Genomic DNA, 18910 nt, shown 5'->3' with positions numbered 1-18910 from the left:
AGTGGAACCATAGAAATGAAGAACACATGGAGGGTTAGAAACAGGGGGGTGGGAGGAGGAGAAGGGGGGAGAAGGCACAGAAAATAGCATAGATGGTAGGTAGAAAATAGATAGGGGAGAGGGCGAGAATAGTGGGGGAAATATAGAATCTAAAGAACTTGAGACACGTGGTTATAAACTAAGGGGGGAGAATGGTGGGGGAGGGAGGGGGAGGGTGGAGGGGAATGAAGGGGGGGAATAGAACAACTGTAATGGTATAATCAATAAAATATATTAAAAAAAAGAACAAACATAAATGGACCACATCACACACAGACGGGCGGGGAGGGGCGTCAGGAGGAAGCCGCGTTTGGGGGACATGTCTCTGGAGACCGAGCTCACAGCCGCGGCCGGGCAGGGTGCTCTCCCAGCAGGCGGGAGGAGCTCGTGGGGGGCAGGCAGAGGGGCGCGGGGCCAGTTCCACTGGAAGTGTGCGAGTCCACCTCCTTCCCAGCAGTCTGCAGGTGCCAGGGCAGGGGCGGGGCGGCGTCAGGGAAAGGTCTCTGTCCAGTCCGCCCACGTGGCCCTGCCCCTAGAGAAAGCACTTTCCTCTGGGCTCTGCTCACCCCTCAGCGTGCTGGGGCCCACACACAGACAAGACAGCAGTGAGCTGCTTCTGAAGAGATGCAAATGGCCATGAGCAGGGTGGCCATGGGGTCAGCCTGCCCACACCCCTCCTCCCATTGGGCCCAAGCCGTACCCACCCCGGAGCCAGGCCAGTGGCCCTGGACTGTGGCAAGCTGGGCTGCCGGTGAAGGGCACGGGTGTGGCCCTGCAAGCGTGCCAGCTGACGGCTGGCCAGCCCTGTCCAGCGGCTGCATCCTGCCCAGGCAGCGGACAGGTCTCCAGCACCGCCGTGGGCTCCAAGGGCCGGGCCCTGGCCTCTCCCCGCAGAGGCAGCGCCTCCCTGTCGGTGGGAGGGCCCCACCACGCCTGAGCCCAGAGGACCGGGATGCAGGGCAAGGGCTGTGTGGCTCAGTGCCCAGAGGGAGGCCGGCCCCTCGCAGAGAGGCAGCTCTAGCCTCCCGCCCCCTTTGGCCTGTGCGTTGGGCCCGTATCCCCAGACGGGACCCCAGGTTCCTCAGGGAAGCGGGTCCCCGTGGCTGCTGGGGCCTCAGCCAGCATTCCTGGGTCAAAGGCCCACCTCTGGGAGAGACCCCTGTGGCGCGGCTGCACCGGGCCATGTTCACCCTGACACGGCAGAGTGTCTGACACTGTCGGGATGGCACTGTGAGCTCAGGAGATGAGACCCAGGCCTGCCTTTCGTTATTGCGTCCCCAGAGCCCCGCAGGGAGCCTGGCGGGGACTGCTGCCATTTCTCCCCCAACCCTAAATCATACCCTGGGAAAGCACCGCGGTCAGGCCAACCAAAGGTGGCTATGGCTCTGTCTGCCCCAGAGGCCCCTGGGGGAAGAGACAGGAACAGTGGGGGCGGGAGGGCGGTGCTCTGGAAGTGAGATGTACCTGGAGGGGAGGCCGGACCTGGGCCACCTGGAGAGCAGGAAGCACAGGGGCCGGGGGCAGGGGAGTGGCACTGGGCTGCTCTGAGGGTCTGCACTCCTCCAAACTCCCAGGGTGATGCCTTGCCCTCTCACAGAGGAGCCTGGGGAGGCTGAGCTGAAGGAGGGGGGGGAGCGACGTAAGGAACAGAACTGAGAACTGCCCCACCATCCAGGGTTAGGCCAACACCCAAGGTGAAGGGCGCAGGACCCACACCCGGGCAGGGGAGGGGGCGAAGAGGAGGCCTTGGCAGGAAGTTGAACAGCTGTGCCCCCAGCCTGGGGTGACATGCAGGTGGCTCAGGCCCGAGGCTGCTGACTATGGTCCCTGCTGACTGTCCCCGCCACTGGGCAGCCCTCTACCCATCTCTGTCCAGCAGAGCAGCACCTGAGGTGCAGCCCACAGTCCTGGGCCCGGGCCCGGCCCACCAGGAACAGCCCCGGGGAGGGCAATGCTGGCCTCCTGCGCAGAAGCAAACCTCGGGGCTGCCAGACACTGCAGGGGATGCCTATCACAGGGCCGCTGGAAGCAAGGCAAGCAGCGACCTGGAGGAGAAGCCAGCACGGGGAGGAACGGGAGGAGTGCCCACACGTCACGTCACAGGAGGCAGAGGAAAAGGGACGCAGAAGCTCTGGTACCGTCACAGACCCCAGCGCTCCTGACGAGGCAGGAGGCCTCCCAGCACCCTGCTCAGCAGCATCGTGAGGGGGTGCAGGTGGCCAACAGAAGGGTCCTGCGAGCCCCAACCCAACACACTGGGGCTCCACATGGGAGGCTGCAGGATGCAGGAAAGAGAAGTCTTAGGGGTTCCACAGGAAAACAGCCAAAGGGGAGGCAGCGTCTCTGGGGTGAGCGGGCACAGCCAGATGACGCTCAGCACTCTTCGGACGGGGAGAAAAAGCTACACGACACCCGGATGGTTCCCCAAAACTGGCACCCAACTGGACCCGTGACCTTCAGCAGTGCCCCCCAGAGCTGGAGACATGGATGGACCGAGGGCAGGGCCTGCGGAGCTACTGAGGGAATGACCTCCGACCTGGAGTGGGATGCTGGATCAAGTGGACCGGTTTGAGAGTGGACAAGGGGCACTCTGGAACACGCAGGGACTCACAGATGGCTTCCCGTCTGTCCTCAGCTCCTGGAGGACGTGTCCTGCCCATGCAGACCCAGCAGAGAGAGGGTCCTGGAACTCGGGCCAGCAGGAGACAAGGGACCTGCGCTGAGGGAGGGGGTGTGGGGAGAGGGCTGGGCACACAACAGGGCCCATCGGGGCTGGGGGACCACACGGACAGGAAGGACTGGGGGACAATTCCGGAGGGGCTTGACCCATGAGTAGGGAACCAGAACCTGAAAGAATGAGGGACGACAAGACAGAAACACCGCCAGCAGGAACACTATGGAGCAGGGGCAGTGCACCTCGGGGCGCACGTGTGAGTGTGTGCGTGCCCACGGGCAGGAGAAAGCCGGAGCCGCGCCTGTCCCTCTGAGCGGCGGCTGCATGGCCCGTGTAGTCCACACCCATGTGCGAGGTGATGCCCCGCCACCACCCTCCGAGACTGTGGGCTGCAGCCCAGGCGGTTGGCCAGGGACCAAGCCTCTGTGGACCTGCCCGGCGGGCACATGGCCCCCGCAGCTGCTGGGTTTGGGAGTGGGAAGCAGCTTTTAGCTAAACGTCCCTCTGGGACTCGGGACCGGGCCGTCTTCCTGAAAAGGGAACGAGAACACTAGGCCAGCACTAAGGTGTCTGGGCTGCAAGGAAGCGACGGAAAGGAGGGGTGCTTCACCCTCAGGGGGCTGCCCGCTGGGCCTGGTCACGCCTGCGTGCTTCCGAGCCCGGCGCACAGGCGCCCCAAGGAGCGGCGGGGAGGAGGCTGCAGGTGCGGGGCCGGGCTGTGGGGTGTGGAGGCCGGGCTGCAGCAGACCAGGCCTACCCCGCAGAGGGGGTGTGTCTTCCACTTGCCCGAGAGTCTGGACAAGTGGCTCCCAGCTCAGCTCCAGGCCAGAAAGCAGCCCGTGGGCCCCGGCCCTCTGCCCGCCCTCTCAGCTCTGCACCCCGTGCCTCTGCAACCTGCGAGGGTCCTCGAGCAGAGAAGCCCGCCCGCCATGTGGAGGTGCACGAAGCTCCTTCCCCGCGGTCTCTGTCTCCTCAGTGCCCACAAGGCGGCCGGCTGCGTGCTGGAGACAGGGACCACGCTGGCCCAGGGCTTAGACTTGGACAGCCTGAGTCATGATGGTCAGGGCAGACAGCGTGACTCTGCCAGGACACCGGTCACCCGAGACAGCCACCTGTTGGCAATGGGACCAGTCTCCAAAGTGAAGCAAGCAGGGGACTGGGCCACCCCTGAAACCAAACCTGAGACTGGACGTGGGAATCAGTGACAAAGCAAGGGCGACGCTGGTGACAGCACCAGGCTGCCGACTGAGCTCTGGAGGACATCACTGTCATCTGCTATGAATGGCCCTGAAGGAGTGACAGGCAGGGTGGGGTCAAGGTGCCTGTGACGGGCGGAGGGCACGCGTGACTAGAAGGTCTGGAGGAGAGACGCCCTGGGGGGGCCACTGCAGCCACGAGCCTGGAGCGGGGGGCCACATGACAGCTGTCCGGGGTGAGGTGCTGCATCTGGAGGAGAGGGGGAGCCGGATGTGACCTACACACCTGAAGGACGCTGGGGACATGAAGCCGGAGTGTTCTGAGTGGCCCCTAGAGCCCGGTAAAGGCCAGGAGGGCCCTTGCCTCTGTTCGGGCACAGACCTGGGGCAGCCACACGTTGGCTGCAGAGACCTCTGTTTCTATCCCTTGCAGGCCGGACCCCAGATGGAGCATCAGTGCTGCTGGGCGCCTGCCTGGGCCGTGGTCCCCGCAGTCGGCCACGCTCCTGGGCCTCCAGGCTGGTGGCGGCGGCCGTGGGCTCTGCTCGGGCCCAAAGCTGGGTTGCGCTTCCACACTTCCCGGGCTGAATTATTCATGCCTTGTGACTCCTAAACTATTTCAGTTTTACATTTTTAAATATTTAATAATTAGGCATGAAATATTCATGCTATTTTATTAGCAGCTGTGGGAGGTGGCACTGCAGGCCTCTGACTGGTCTGGGTCTGGGTCCCGGCTGGCCTGAGGCCCCAGACATCCTGCTGGGCCCCCTTGGAGGCCGCACTCTGTCCCAAACACAAGCTCAGGGAGGAGCCTGGGTGGCTGCACTCAGAGGGGCACATGGCCCGTCTGCTGAGACCCGTGCCAGCTGGGCAGCCTCCAGTCCCCAACTTCCCTACGCAGCACGCAGGGCACGGCAGGCATGTCCCCAGCTGCTGGTTCCAGCGACAGGTGGACACTGCTGTCCCCTTGCCAGAGCCTTGTGCCACCCATGGGGATGACTTTGCCTGAACAGCCTGAAGCCGCAGGCCCCCGAGCCACAGTCTCCATTACGAGCCTGTGCCCCCCACGGGGCTGGAAATTGCACGTTTCACACCAAAGAGAAGATGCTCGCCCTGGAATGACATGCAGATGAGCAGCACGCGTGCCCACGGCCAGGCTGCCTGGCAGACGCCGCCCGGGCGAGCTTGGCGCCGGCTCCCCCAGAGGGGCATCTGTGTGATTAACGGCTCACTCCGCAAACAGCTTGTCACCTTACACAAGAACAGTCTGAAAAGACACCAGCAATTACAGCCCACCAGATTACGGGGTGGGCAAGTCCTGCGGTGACAGGCGGGCACTGACATGACATCATATTCGCAGGAAGGCCCCCTCCCCCACCACTGAGAACAGAGAGCAGCCGAAGCCCCAGCAGACGGCTGCCCCTGAGCCCAGCTGGCTGCTGGGCTCCCGTTCCTGTGGCCCTTTTGGGAGTGATGGCTAGCTGGGCCTTGGTGGAGGCTACCGCCTGCCCCTCGTCTGGGCCTTTGGCAAATGTGGGGACAGGCCCAGCCGGGGAGCAAAGAAGCCAGACACTGCAGCCTGACCTTCAGGCTGGACAGCCCCCCGGCCCCAGGGCAGCACCCGCACCTCTGTGAGGGCCCAACCCCACACACCAGGCACCACTGGGTGCCTCTGGACCCCCAGGTGTGGTATCTTCGTGGAACTCAGTACCTCTCACTTGTTTTCACTCGCTCTCTGTTGGGTTGTTTACTGGCCACTGCTTCCACGAGGGCGGGGACTGGCCCACACTGCCCACAGCTGGCCCACGTGGAAGGGTCTAGAAACACTCAGCCAGTGACTTGTAACTATTCCTCAACCACCCTGTGAAGTGGTGCCACCATCACTTCCATTTCAAAGACAGGAACACTGAGGACCAGAGCTACAGCCGAGCGACTTGGGAATGGCTGGAACAGCCACTGAGCCACACTGTCAGGAGAGGCACACCGCAGACCCCAGGACACACCCAGGGAAGAGGCTGCCGGACCCGTGGGGGTGCTGGGGGGGGGAGGGCTGTGGTTCTGGGCTGCGCCATGCACGGGAGCGCCATCCGTTTCTGACACGACTTCCAAGAGCCTGGCACCCTCGAAGGTGCACTCCCTCCCTCCTGGGAGAGGGAAGCCTCTTCAGAGCTCATCTTTTACTGACAAAGCCACTTTTGAGTCAGTCTGCCTGCTTTTCTGCAAGACAGGAGTTTTAACTGCTCTCGCCCCCTCCTTTGAGACAGGCAGTCTATTAAAACTGCTAATGTGCGCAGCAGCGGCGGCCCGAAACACGGTGACTCCTGCAGACGCAGCAGACGAAGGGACCCTGAATGGGTTCGGCAGCTGCAGCAGCCTGTGGGGGAAGGGCCTGGGAAGGGGAAGGCTGAAGAGAAAGAGGGGTGCTCGGGGTCTGGGACCCAGGCCTGGGAGCCTGCCCCCCTGGAGGGTGGGGTGGGGAGGAGTGAATAAATGGAAGGGACGCAGCACACCCACTAGAGCCGGGGAGGGAATGGACCTTGAGGACGCTCTCTGGGGCGCAAGCACGTCACTGTCAGGGACAGACTGCAGCAAGGCCCACAGCCTGTATCTAGCCGGGACAGCAGCCCTGGAGTCCCGGGCTCCATCGCAGAGGCACTTGCTGGTTCCAGCACATAAGACCTCCTGTTCGTGACTCACAGTGGCCCAGGGAGGCCCTGCCTGACCACACTGGACCCCGTGTGCACAACCCACCCCTGCCAATGTCACAGCAGAGCGCAGTGAGGACAGGGAGAACCCCTGGCTGTGTGCCCAGGCCAGCCCAGCTCCTGGAGCCCCTCCACAGGCCTGCGGTGTGACAGTCTGTCCAGGCCGCAGCCCGAGTCCCAGGCCTGGCCGCCGGGCCCTCCTGCTGCTCCATGTGTTCCGTCCCGCCCACCGACTCCTGGTCACCAGTGAAAGTCAGAGAGCGGGAGTCCCTGTTCCAGTTGGGCAACAAGTGACCGGGACACAGACCAGGGAGGCAGCATCCCCTCCCGATGCCCAGAACCCGGCACGGCTTCCTGTGATGACAGGAACCTGCCGACGTGAGAAGCTCGGGGACACTGGGATGGCCCAGGCAGGCCCACGTCATCACGGGGGCGGGCAGCAGACACGGAGGTGCTGCGCTCGGCTCACAGCACAGGGCCACGAGCCCAGGAATGGGGCTGCCTCTGCACGTCCACCATGGCCGGTCTGACCCAGCCGGGGCAGGGTGCACCCGCCCCCACGAGCCTCTGAAGGGAGGGGTCCTGGCGCGGCAGCCACAGGAAGCTAACATCAGCCCCCGGGTTTCCAGACACGTCCACCCCACTGCTGGTGGCAGTGAATGCAGAGTGGACCCCAGACGGGGACAAAGCGGACTGTGTGCATCACCCAGGCTGAGAGGACAGTGACATCAGAGTCCCAGTCGCAGTGGAGGCCACTTTCCCAGAAGGGGACACACACACAACCACAGTTAAGATGGACAACGGTCCTCCAGAAGGCAGTCGGTGCCATGGGGAAAAGGGCGGAGAAGGGGATGGGGGACGGGGACCGGGGAAGGGTCGGCCGTCAGTGGGGGAGGGGACAGCAGTGGCTGGGTAACAAGACTGCAGGACTTGTGTCCTCAAGGGACGAAGAGTCCGCACCCAAACTTGCACTACAAGCAGATTCTCAGAGCCCGGCCTGGCAACTCCGCAGGGGAAGCTGCTGCTGAAAGCTGCGGGGGCTCCTGGGCCTCCCGGTGGGGGCTGGCGCGCGCGCCCCCGCCCTGCACACCCACCCTGTGTCCTCCCTGTACCGGCCCTGCACCCCTGCGGACGGGAGGCCACGCGGCTCGGAGCCCACAGTCAAAGCACTAGGCACAGACGGAAACACTGCCTAAACAGGAGGCTTCTGCTTACCGAAGAGCAAGCAGCTGGTCAGAAACCGGGCATGTACTTTTAGACCGCTCACCGAGGCTGGGTGAGCCGCAAACAAGCACACGGAGACCGGCTTGGCGTCACCAGCACCGGGGAAGCGCAGCCGAGGCGTGACGCGGCGGCACAGCAGAAGGGCGGCGGGTGCAGAGCAGGGCAGCTGCTCTCGAAAACAGCTGGGCAGCGTGTCAAAGGCTCAGATGTGAACTGCCACACAAGCGGGCACTTCCACGCACAGCCCTGAGAACAGAGACCCGAAGTCCACACACAGACTTGGATCCGAACGTGCACTGCCGTGCCCTCTCAGCAGCCAGAAAGGGTCCGCCAGCCGTGCCGCGCATCCAAGGGGACGTCCCCAGTAGCCCGGACAAGCGGGTGGCGGCACACACCACCACACAGGTGAGCCTCAGAGCTGATGCAGAGGCCTGTGTGCCGTGGCCCCTCCTGGGATGTGTCCAGAGGAGACACCGGCAGGGGCGAGGCAGACAGTGGCTGAGGGGCTGCATGCGGGGCGGGGGGATGGCACGTTCTAGGAGCACCGTGTGGGCGCGGCTGCACAGCACAGCGTGTCACTGAAACCACCGTGCACCGGCGCAGGCGAGGGTCCAGAGTCTGTTTGGTGTTTTAAGACTGTCAGCAGTTTAAAGTTCGCAGCAATTTTCTAAAAAGGTTTTGTTTATCTTTAGAGAGAGGGGAAGGGAGGGGGAAAGAGGGAGAGAAACATCGACATGTGGTTGCCTCTTGCACACCACCTTCTAGGGACCTGGCCCGCAACCCAGGCCTGTGCCCTGACTGGGAATCGAACCGGCGACTCTTTGGTTTGCAGGCCGGTGCTATGTCCACTGAGCCACAGCAGCTAGGGCAGTTCATAGCAAGTCTGAGGGAAGGTGCAGACAGCGCCTGCACCCCCCTGTCCCGACAGGCACGGCCTTTCCAGAGTGGGGTGTCTGGCACAATGACGACGTGCACTGACAGCCACCGTCCCTGGTGCCCACTGCCTGTGCCAGGTCCTCGTGGTGTGTGTGTCCTGGGGCAAGACCCATTGTGCTGAGCTCCCCATGCGTCCACCCTTTGCACTCCTGGTCCCCCGACCTCCTCACGCTGCCCAGGTCCACCCTTCCCAGAACACCCCGAGTGGGGACCACACAGCGTACAGCCTCGTCAGAGAGGCCTCTGCCGCTCGCTGGGGTGCGGTTATGGTCCCTCTGTGTCTTCCCATGGCTGACAGCTCATTTCTTGTTGCTCACGGGCAATGTCCCCTGTCTGCTGGACCACAGCGTGTGCGTCCATCACCTGCCGGAGGACATCTCAGTGGCTTCCGGGCCTTGGTGATCGTGAACGAAGCTGCTGCAAACACCCCAGGCAGGTGTTTGTAGGGACACACATTTCCACTAGCTGGACCCTACAGTACGAGAGTGTTCGGCTTCATAAGAAATCTCCAAACTGCCCTCCAGGGGGGCTGCGCTGTCTGTACCCCACTGGCAGCAAGTGAGGTTCCCGTGGCTCCAGGGCCCTAGCACCTGGCGCCGTCTGTGCTCTGGGCTCTGGTCATTCTGATAGCTGTGCAGTGGCGTCTCATTGTTTGGGGGGTTCAGTGTGGGCCATGCTGATTGGCAGTGCCTGTGAGACAGCGAGTGGAGGGGTCAGGCAGCAATGCCGCAGATGGGCTGGCCCCAGCAGGGTTCCCTGTGCCGGCTGTCGGGGCACTGAGGCAGCACGATGTCCCCAGCGTTGCCACCCTGCTGCTGGCTCCCTGTAGACAGCCCTGTCAAGGCCACGGGCTCCTTACTACCCTGTCTCCAAAACAACAGAGAGAAGTTGGGGACAAGGGGGAGGGTGGGCCAGTGCCCACAATAGCGGAGGCCCCCCATGCAGATGGAGCTGGGGGCCCAGGCTGGGAGCCCAGGACCCGGCAAAGAGGGTGTGAATCACAGGGCAGGGCCTCCTGGGCACTCGCGCACTCAGAGCAGAGCTGGCAGCATGGCTGGCATAGCCAGGAGACCGGGGGCAGGCTGGCCCCTCACTCTGTCCTGCCCACCTACAAGCCCAGCAACTAAATGACAGTCCGACTGGATACCTAATCACTGGCGTTGTCTCACCCTGATGGGAAGGACACACAAGCGCTGGGGAGAGGGCAGCCAGGACACACAGTGGTAAAGTGCCAGCCGGCTTCTAGCAAAGCCCCTCCTGGAAGCAGCCAAGAGTGTGAGGTGCTCTCCCCTGAGAGGTGGGCCTGTCTGAGACCCACTGGGGACAATGCCAGCTCCGACACACAGCAGCAGGCTGACCCAGGCTGCCGGCCTTGCCTGAGCCAGGGGGATTTGGTGGGCCCAAGAGGCCTGGGGCAGACAGACACGGGAGCACCAGCCTGCTCCTGCCTGCGGTCAGCGGCCACCTGACAGCATGTGCAGCCCACGTGCCTCTCCTACTCTCTCTGCCAGCAGGACAGGGCCACCCACCACGGCCTGGCTGGGCCCTCTGAGCTGCCCCTTGGGCCTGGCTTCACAGATGGTTCCACTTCTCAGAGGGGAAGCTGGGGTTCGGAGGGCACAAGCCCTTCCCAGGCCACCCAGTTGGCAGGTGGTGGGTGGAACTTGCATCTGGACCCTCAGGCCCTCAGCAACTCCCAGGAAGACTCATGGCCCTGGCTTGCCCACCCCTCCCAGAGTTGGGACCCCACCTGTGAAGGTGGGAGCCTCCATCCTGCATGGGACACACCGAGGCACAGCGCCGGTGCAGCCCCCCACCAGCAGAGCGGGTTCCGTGTGCCAGACCAGCTCCTGGTGGGTCCAGACCCCTGGGCAATGAAGACAACAGCTGTCACTGTGACCACATCAGATTGCACACCCACACCCTGTGGTCAGCCTGCTGCCAGGGCGGCGGGGACCGAGGCCACACAGCTGGCCATGGAGCAGAACCCTGGAGGCCATCCCAGTGGCACGTGACGGGAAGGTGACTGGACCTGAGCCCCAGTGGCCCCAGGGTGGGAGTAGGGCCTCTGCAGAGAGGCTCCACGTGTCCCCAAGAGGTTCTGCCACTTGAGCCTGTGCCCAGGGCATCCTCCCACCCGCCCACACACACAGACACTGGGAGGCAGACAATTCATTCACCTACCAAACAAGGCACACAAAACCTCTCAAAGGCCCTCTCTTGAACTTGACAAAGTAAATCTAAAATTCACTTAGAATAATAAACAGGTTAGGAAATCTTCGACTTAAAAGAGGTAATGCCCGCTCCACCAGACATTAAAACATTTTAAAGTTAAAATTACGAGAAATACGGTACAGATAGGCGAAGTTAAGAAGCCAGAAAGCATGAACCCAGATCCAGCGTGGTAAAGATGAGGACACGCTAAAAATTACCGGGCAGCGAGAACGGGATGACAAGCGGCCCTGGGGCTGCTCCCGGTCCAGGCGACGGCCTGTCTGCGCTTGGCCTGAGCCACAATGTCAGAATCATTTCCAAGTAGATCACATCTTTACGTGGGGCGGGGGAGTCCAAACATCCCAGAGAAAATAGGATCAATAAAATGACTAAAGGGCTTTCTCAGCTTAAAAGTAGGACGAACAGGTAAGCCCTCGAAGGAGCCACCAATTCCCATGCCAAGGAGCCGCAGGGGAAGCGGCAGGAAGGGACAAGGGAGTGCGGGCGCGGGGACTCGGTTCTGGGAGGAAACAGCGCACTCCTCCTCCCGGACAGTCAGGAAAATACACGTCAACACAGCACAGACTTTCCCTTACAACCTAAAAGGCTGTGCAGTGAAGGGGACACGTTCCGGGGTGTGGTAGGTAAGGGTCGGCACACACCTGACAGCCACCCCGTGGCCCCCTGGATGGCTAGTTCTCTGCCCCGAGCCGAGGCCCCCAGCCCAGCCTGCACCCGCTGGTCTGTCCTCTGACCTGCATCCTGGCCCCTTCTAGATCGTCCTACAGCACGAGCCTTGGGTCTGGCCCCCTCCCCCTGAGAGAGTGAGGGGTTCCCTCCCCGAGGCTGGCAGCCCCGCCGGTGGGTGAGTCCATGCTGAGGGGAGTGTGCTGGAGGGTGTGCCAGCTTGCTTTTCCACTCACCCCCCCCCCCCCCCCCCTCAGAGGACACTGGGCTGGCAGCAGCTCCTGGTGACTGAGTGGGGCTGCTCCCGGTCCAGGTGATGGCCTGTCTGTGCTTGGCCTGAGCCACAATGTCAGAATCATTTCCAAGTAGATCACATCTTTACGTGGGGCGGGGGAGTCCAAACATCCCAGAGAAAATAGGATCAATAAAATGACTAAAGGGCTTTCTCAGCTTAAAAGTAGGACGAACAGGTAAGCCCTCGAAGGAGCCACCAATTCCCATGCCAAGGAGCCGCAGGGGAAGCGGCAGGAAGGGACAAGGGAGTGCGGGCGCGGGGACTCGGTTCTGGGAGGAAACAGCGCACTCCTCCTCCCGGACAGTCAGGAAAATACACGTCAACACAGCACAGACTTTCCCTTACAACCTAAAAGGCTGTGCAGTGAAGGGGACACGTTCCGGGGTGTGGTAGGTAAGGGTCGGCACACACCTGACAGCCACCCCGTGGCCCCCTGGATGGCTAGTTCTCTGCCCCGAGCCGAGGCCCCCAGCCCAGCCTGCACCCGCTGGTCTGTCCTCTGACCTGCATCCTGGCCCCTTCTAGATCGTCCTACAGCACGAGCCTTGGGTCTGGCCCCCTCCCCCTGAGAGAGTGAGGGGTTCCCTCCCCGAGGCTGGCAGCCCCGCCGGTGGGTGAGTCCATGCTGAGGGGAGTGTGCTGGAGGGTGTGCCAGCTTGCTTTTCCACTCACCCCCCCCCCCCGCCCCCGTCAGAGGACACTGGGCTGGCAGCAGCTCCTGGTGACTGAGTGACGCTGCTCTAACAGGCCATGAGTGCCACTCTGGGGAAGAGGAACATGCACATTCAACCCTGTCCCCCACTGAGGGCGTGAGTAACCCTGGAGAGAGTGCACGGCCAGCCAGGAGGGCGACAGGCCGCAGGCGGGAGCCTCAAGCTGCAGCGTCACCCAGGTGAGCTCCCTGCACCACCCGATGGGTGCAAGGACCGACGTGGTGGCCCACGGACGCATCACGCCCCTCTCGCCCCCACCTCCTTAGACTCCCAGCCTCCACGGCGCGTGGTTCTCAGGACCCAAATCTGAGCCCAGGACTTTCACTTTTCACTTGGGGGAGGCTGAACAGAAACGGTGTCGTGCTCTGCTCTTTGGTGTCCAAGTGTCTGCAGCTGGCATGTGACATGGTACACGTGCATGCCGCACGCACGTGCGCAGGCCCATAGGCACATGACTGGGAAAACAGGGACCCCAAGGGCCCTCCTCTGCGCTGGTGGACGGGCTTTTCTCTGCTCCGAGTGGTGTTCTGAGGGCAGGGCCTGGTGACTGTGAGGCTTCTAGTGAGCCGACGCCAGGGGCCCCTCCGCTGGAGATGACACGGGCTGTCCGGGAGGCCACGGCCGCACTGGAAACACGTAGCACGTGCGGCAGCGGCAGTGGGGCCTCGGAGCCAGGGCCCCGAGGCGGGTGCTGGTGGCTCAGGCCCACGGAAGGGGCCTGTTCGCAGGGAGTGCTGGACTTACTCATGACCGACGGGCACAGGTAAACAGCTAGATGATACCAATCTGTTCTGGGGTCTGAGAGGACCCCGTGTGACCAGAGGCTTCTCCTCTGCAGCCTGCGTTACCTCCTGCTGCCCTGCAGACCTGGCCACTAGACCTGCAGCCCAGCCCCTCCCTTGGACTGGCAGCCTGCACCGGGTGGCAGATGGACAGACAGACAGACGCCCAAGCCGCCCCAGTGGCCACCAAGGACGGCGAGGATCCTACCTGTCACCTCCTTGGATGAGGGTGGACAGGAAGCCTCCAGGTCGGCTGGCACAGGGCCGCCTCTCTCCAGGGCGCTCACCAGCTTCCGCAGCCGCTCGCACTCCTCCCGCAGCCGGGCCTCGTCCTGGCGGAGGCACCGCCGCGCCTCGCTGGCCGGGTTCGCGCGCATGTGCAGCACCTTGGTCTTGCTCTGGTCGTAGTCGCCCTGCAGGAGCACAGGGCGGGGGCCCGGTGTCAGGACGCAGGAAGCAGGTGGTGAGCAGCACAGAAGCGCCACGCAGACGCGGCATGGGAGCCAGGACCCTCTCGGGACACGGCAGGCACCAGCCCCACCCAGGAGCCACGGTGCCGTCCCACACCTGCAGGAGTAAATGGGGGGAGAGAACGAAGAGCGGACCTGCCCCTCACACCTCTGCAACATTGTGTCCTCAGCACCCGTGTCGTGTCGAGGCCTCCTCTCAGTCCTACCGGCCAAGTGTGCAAACGGACCGGGAGGGATGTCTCTCACACACTCGACTGGCACAGGGTCAGATGACCGGGCCCTGCCAGCCTCCCACCGCCCTGGCTCACAGTCTCTAAGAGCAGGGACCGTGGACTAAAGTGCCCCCAGTCACAGAAAACACAAGACCCCGCCGCCCACGCAGGCCCGGCAGCCACCATGTGCGTCAGGGCGACACGTGATGCGCAGGCAGTGCTGACACACTGCTGCACACTGCATGAGGCCTCCCAGCACCCTCAGTCTGTCCCAGGGCCCAGGGGACTTCCGATCTGGGCTCTTCCCACTTCTCGGGCTGTGNTGACCCGGCCCTGCCAGCCTCCCACCGCCCTGGCTCACAGTCTCTAAGAGCAGGGCCCGTGGACTAAAGTGCCCCCAGTCACAGAAAACACAAGACCCCGCCGCCCACGCAGGCCCGGCAGCCACCATGTGCGTCAGGGCGACACGTGATGCGCAGGCAGTGCTGACACACTGCTGCACACTGCATGAGGCCTCCCAGCACCCTCAGTCTGTCCCAGGGCCCAGGGGACTTCCGATCTGGGCTCTTCCCACTTCTCGGGCTGTGGCAGTTTCTGAGGCTTCCCGAGTTCTGGATGACTGGACCGGAAGGACTGCTGCGCAGGGGCACAGGGTCTCGGGTGTGGGGGGAGGCCCCACGACCCCCAGAGGGCACGACTCCGGACAGGACACCACTGCGCACGCTGGCCAGGCCCATACGCGCAGCATAAGTTCTTGGGTCTGACCCTGGCCCCTGCCACGACCAGGGGGCCCACCACACTCTGCAGGCTCCTTGGCCTCACACGTCCTGTTCCCACCGGATCCTGGCTTGTGTGCTGCACCCAGCTGACCACCTCCCTGCTCCTGGGGGCTCAGCACGACTACCCTTTGAGCCGGCTGCCTGTGCCCCCCCAGGGCACCCACCACACGACATGTCTGTCTCCCCCATGGAGGCCGTGAGCGCCTCCAGGTGGAGATGCTGTCCTACCCCCGAGGGGACATGGCAGTGCTGTCCTGGCCCCTCGTGAGCCCCGAGTTGTAGCTGAGACTCGTGGGCTCTTGGAGGGGGAGCGAGGGGTGGGGGAAGGGTCTGCTGAAGCTGCCTGGCAGAAATACACCGCCTGCCAGGTGACACGGAAGCCAGAGCCTCGCCAGCACCCTGGTCATGGAAGAATCAGCCTCTTGTCACTCCCTCTGCCCCATGCGGCACTACGGCCCTGAGCCTGACCTCACTGTGAAGATGAGGACGAGAAGGCCACGGAGGCAGGAGCCTGGCTTGGCTGGGGGCATGGTGGGTGGGGGGAGCGGCTTTCGCTTGTGGGCACATTTCAGTCATGTCCCAGAAGTGTGCAGCAGTGTGTCAGCACTTTTCGCTTGTGGGCACATTTCAGTCATGTCCCAGAAGTGTGCAGCAGTGTGTCAGCACTGGCCTGTGCGTCACGTGTCGCCCTGACGCACATGGTGGCTGCGGGCCTGCGTGGGCGGTGGGGTCTTGTGTTTTCTGTGACTGGGGGCACTTTAGTCCACGGGCCCTGGTCTTAGAGACCGTGAGCCAGGGCGGTGGGAGGCTGGCCGGGGGTGGCCCTGCAGGCCGGCAGGGCCCGGTCATCTGACCCTGTGCCAGTCGAGTGTGTGAGAGACATCCCTCCCGGTCCTTCTGAAGCACTGGTTGGGCCTGGGTTGGGGCTTGCGGCAGCCAAGCACAGCCCTCAGCCGAGTCCATGGGCTGCCCCCAAACACTGCTCACGGGAGCACAGGGCGTCTTCTAGTCTGCCGGCCCCCGGGGCCTGGTGAGCAGAGCCCTACAGAACCAGGCTGTGAGGACACTGCCACACGCCTGGTGAGCAAAGCCTGTGGCGAACGCACTGGACTGAGCCCCCGCTCGCTGCTCTCGGTCTCCGTCCAAACAGGAGGGGGAGCCACAGGCAGAGTCTGCTGGTGTCACGCGCCAGCCCGCTCGGCTCTGGCCCGAGGACTGGCCTCTGACGTGGGCGCCCCACTTCTGGGACATGACTGAAATGTGCCCACAAGCGAAAGCCGCTCCCTCCCCCTGCTCTGCTACTAAGTGGGAAGGGCAGAGGTGGCCCTGCCGACAGCAACCGGGGGTTAGGCCGCAGCCGAAGGCTCCTGACCACATCTCCGCACCCCGCAGCCCATGGGAATTTGAGGGAGGGTCACCTTGTGCCCACTGCCCCCAGACGCCGCCTGGTGAGGCCTAGGCCCTGGCATGTCCAGCCTGCAGGCCTGAGGCCCCGCAGGGACACGTGGACGGGCCTCCCTGGGGTGAAAGGCCCTGCAGAGAGGCCTGTTCCTGCAGCCACCCCAGGCATTCAGCCCAGCAGGACCCCTTGCCTGAAGTCCGGGTGAACACACCCAGGAGAGACCAGTGGGGGCAGGCTGCTGCTGTTTCAAGCCACAGAGTCTGGGGTTTTGTCACCAAGCACCAGGAAACCGCAGCAGACCTCTGGCAGAGGCTCCGTGGGAGGCGCGATGGGCACCGCGCTGCAGGCCACTGAGCGCCTCCGGGTCCCAGCCACGTAAGGACAAGTGCCTTTGGGACTCTCTAAGGTTAAAACAGGGCGGGCGCCATGCTGCGGCTGGCTCACGACAGTGACAGGACTGCTGTGCTGCTGTCCCTCCCTCACAGGGACGGACGCAGCGCAGGGCCTGCTGCAGGGGGCGGGGGGGCCGAGCGTCTCTTCTAACCCCCCCATGCTGGCTGGGGGCACGCGGCGCTCAGCGCCAAAGGACGGATGGTAGCCATTGACGTGGACTGAGCCAGGGCGTGGTGGTGGAGGAGAGGGGCGGGGGCCTCCCAACACCGTCGCCCGCCTGCTGAGGACGCAGGGGTGCCTGTGCCGGAGCGCCGCCGCCGGGGCTTCCTGAGCAGGTGAGCGGATGGGGGCGAGTGGGAGGCCCTGCTGCAGGGCGGCTTCCAGGGAAGGAGAGGAGATGGGTGATCCGCTAAAAACACGTCGCCTTGTCTGACCCACAGCCAGGGAAACGGCAAGAGGTGGTGGGGGTCTGCGAAGGGGAGCTCCGAGCACCCTCTGAAGTGCGGCGTGGCGACCAACCCAACTCCGACGTCTCCCTGCTAAGGGTTCGAGCCAGCGCCAGCTAGCAGCACAGAGAAGCATAGAGAAGCACCAGGGCGGGGCCTGCATGGGGCCAGGCGCGTGGTTCTGAGGAGATGACAGTGGAGGTGCTGTCCCGAGTCGGGAGAGGGCACGGGGCTTGCCCAGGACCCCAGCACCTTGGAGCCGGTCGGCCGGGCCTGTGCAGAGGCTGCTTCCCCGCCCCCCGCACCGTGGATTTCTTTCTTTGCTCAGATTCTGCACAAGCCTGGGTCGATGGCTATGCCCCTCTGCATCCAAGACTACGGGGCGAGCGTCCCAAGTCCGTGCAGACACAGTGGGTAGCAGGCAGCACCTGCCTCACCCCGGTCACGCCCATGTCCTGCCTCTAACTTGCTGGTGCTCTGAGGCCTCCCGTGGGTGCCGAGCCTCAGCTTTCCTTCTGCACGGGACGGGGGCTGGAGACCTCCATCTTTAAGGAGCTTTGGGGCTCTGTGCTCAAAACACGTGGACAGAGGCCAATCCCCAAGAGACCCCTGCCTGGCCCGTGGCTGAACCTGCTGCAAAGCAACCCCAGCCGTCCCCAGGCCAGGCGAAGGAGACGCAGCCCCCGGCTGTGCCCCAGGGGCGGATGCCTGCCTCCCTGGGCCTGCTGTGCATACTAACCGACCCTGCTAGAGAGGCAGAGACGGGAAGAGAATTAAAAAGCACAGTTAAATAACCGCCCATCCTCATGCATATTTATAAGTCAACCAGCCTGAAGCCTGAATCAATATCTCTCCAGGCTGAAGGAAGCATAGTGAGGGAGCAAGGACGGGGGGGGGGGGGGGGGGGGNGAGAGCAGGCGCTCGGGGGGTACTTCCCAGTCTGGGGCGGGCCCAGCTGGACCTCCCAGACGGGGCTGTGCAGCCCTCCCAGGCCCCGGACATAATGGCCTTGTCTCCCTGCCACACCTGCCCACTGTGCGGACCTGCACAGGCCCAGGGCAGCTGCCCTGCATTGGGCGGGTCCCTCAGGTGCTGGCCTCGTGCCCTGAATGCCTCGTGGCCTGGAGTGAGCGTGCCTGGCTATGGCACTGGGTGCTTAGTGGGTTCCCAGGACACTCTTTACTCTGGAGCCGTGAACACATGCCAGGCCCAAGGGAAGCACCGGGAAGGCCTCCTGCCCCCGCTCCAGCTCCCTTTCCGTGCACAGGGCTGTGGGTGCCGAGAACACAACAGTGTCTTCCTCCGCCTCTTTCCGAACCACCTGGTGCACCCTCAGCTCTGGCAGCCCCAGTGGTGGCTGCAGGGACAGGTGGACAGGAGACCGAGATGCCTGGGGGCTGGTCAGCAGGTGTGCCTCTACGTGGGAGGGGACGGCAGAAATGCCGGGAGATTCCTGCTCAGACCTGCAGGGTCCCCACCAGGCAGATGCAGGAGACCCTGCAGACATTCCCGTTCTTCGGTCTGAGCTGGCCTGGCTCGGCGGCCTCCCTGTGCAGGTGGGAGGGGCAGGGAGGAGGGCGCAGAGCCCGTCATGCAGCCCGGCCGCCCGTCTGACCACTGTCCCCTCCCACGCCAGGTAAGGCCACCTCGCTGGCCCGCACGCTCCCTTTCAAGACCGCCGACCTCGTGCTCGAACAGATGGGAGAGCCAGCGCAGTCACTCACAGGTGGCACTCATCCTGCA

The 18910-nt window shown here is 63.7% G+C and overlaps 1 protein-coding gene across 1 annotated transcript in view; it reads right to left on the bottom strand.

Annotated features, from left to right (window-relative positions):
• MAD1L1 (mitotic arrest deficient 1 like 1) overlaps positions 1-18910 on the bottom strand; it is a 171098-nt gene that overhangs the window by 17579 nt on the left and 134609 nt on the right. The window contains exon 16 of the mRNA XM_037057932.1: positions 13674-13878. Within this exon, the coding sequence (XP_036913827.1) occupies positions 13674-13878 (205 nt within the window). The remainder of the gene's footprint in view (positions 1-13673; positions 13879-18910) is intronic.

Source organism: Sturnira hondurensis, unplaced genomic scaffold (genome assembly GCF_014824575.4).
Source record: "Sturnira hondurensis isolate 20B ecotype Veracruz unplaced genomic scaffold, ASM1482457v3 Scaffold0009733, whole genome shotgun sequence".
NCBI classification, from domain to species: domain Eukaryota; kingdom Metazoa; phylum Chordata; class Mammalia; order Chiroptera; family Phyllostomidae; genus Sturnira; species Sturnira hondurensis.
Note: the sequence above shows the minus strand (reverse complement) of the source record. Positions and strands in the feature narration are given on the sequence as shown.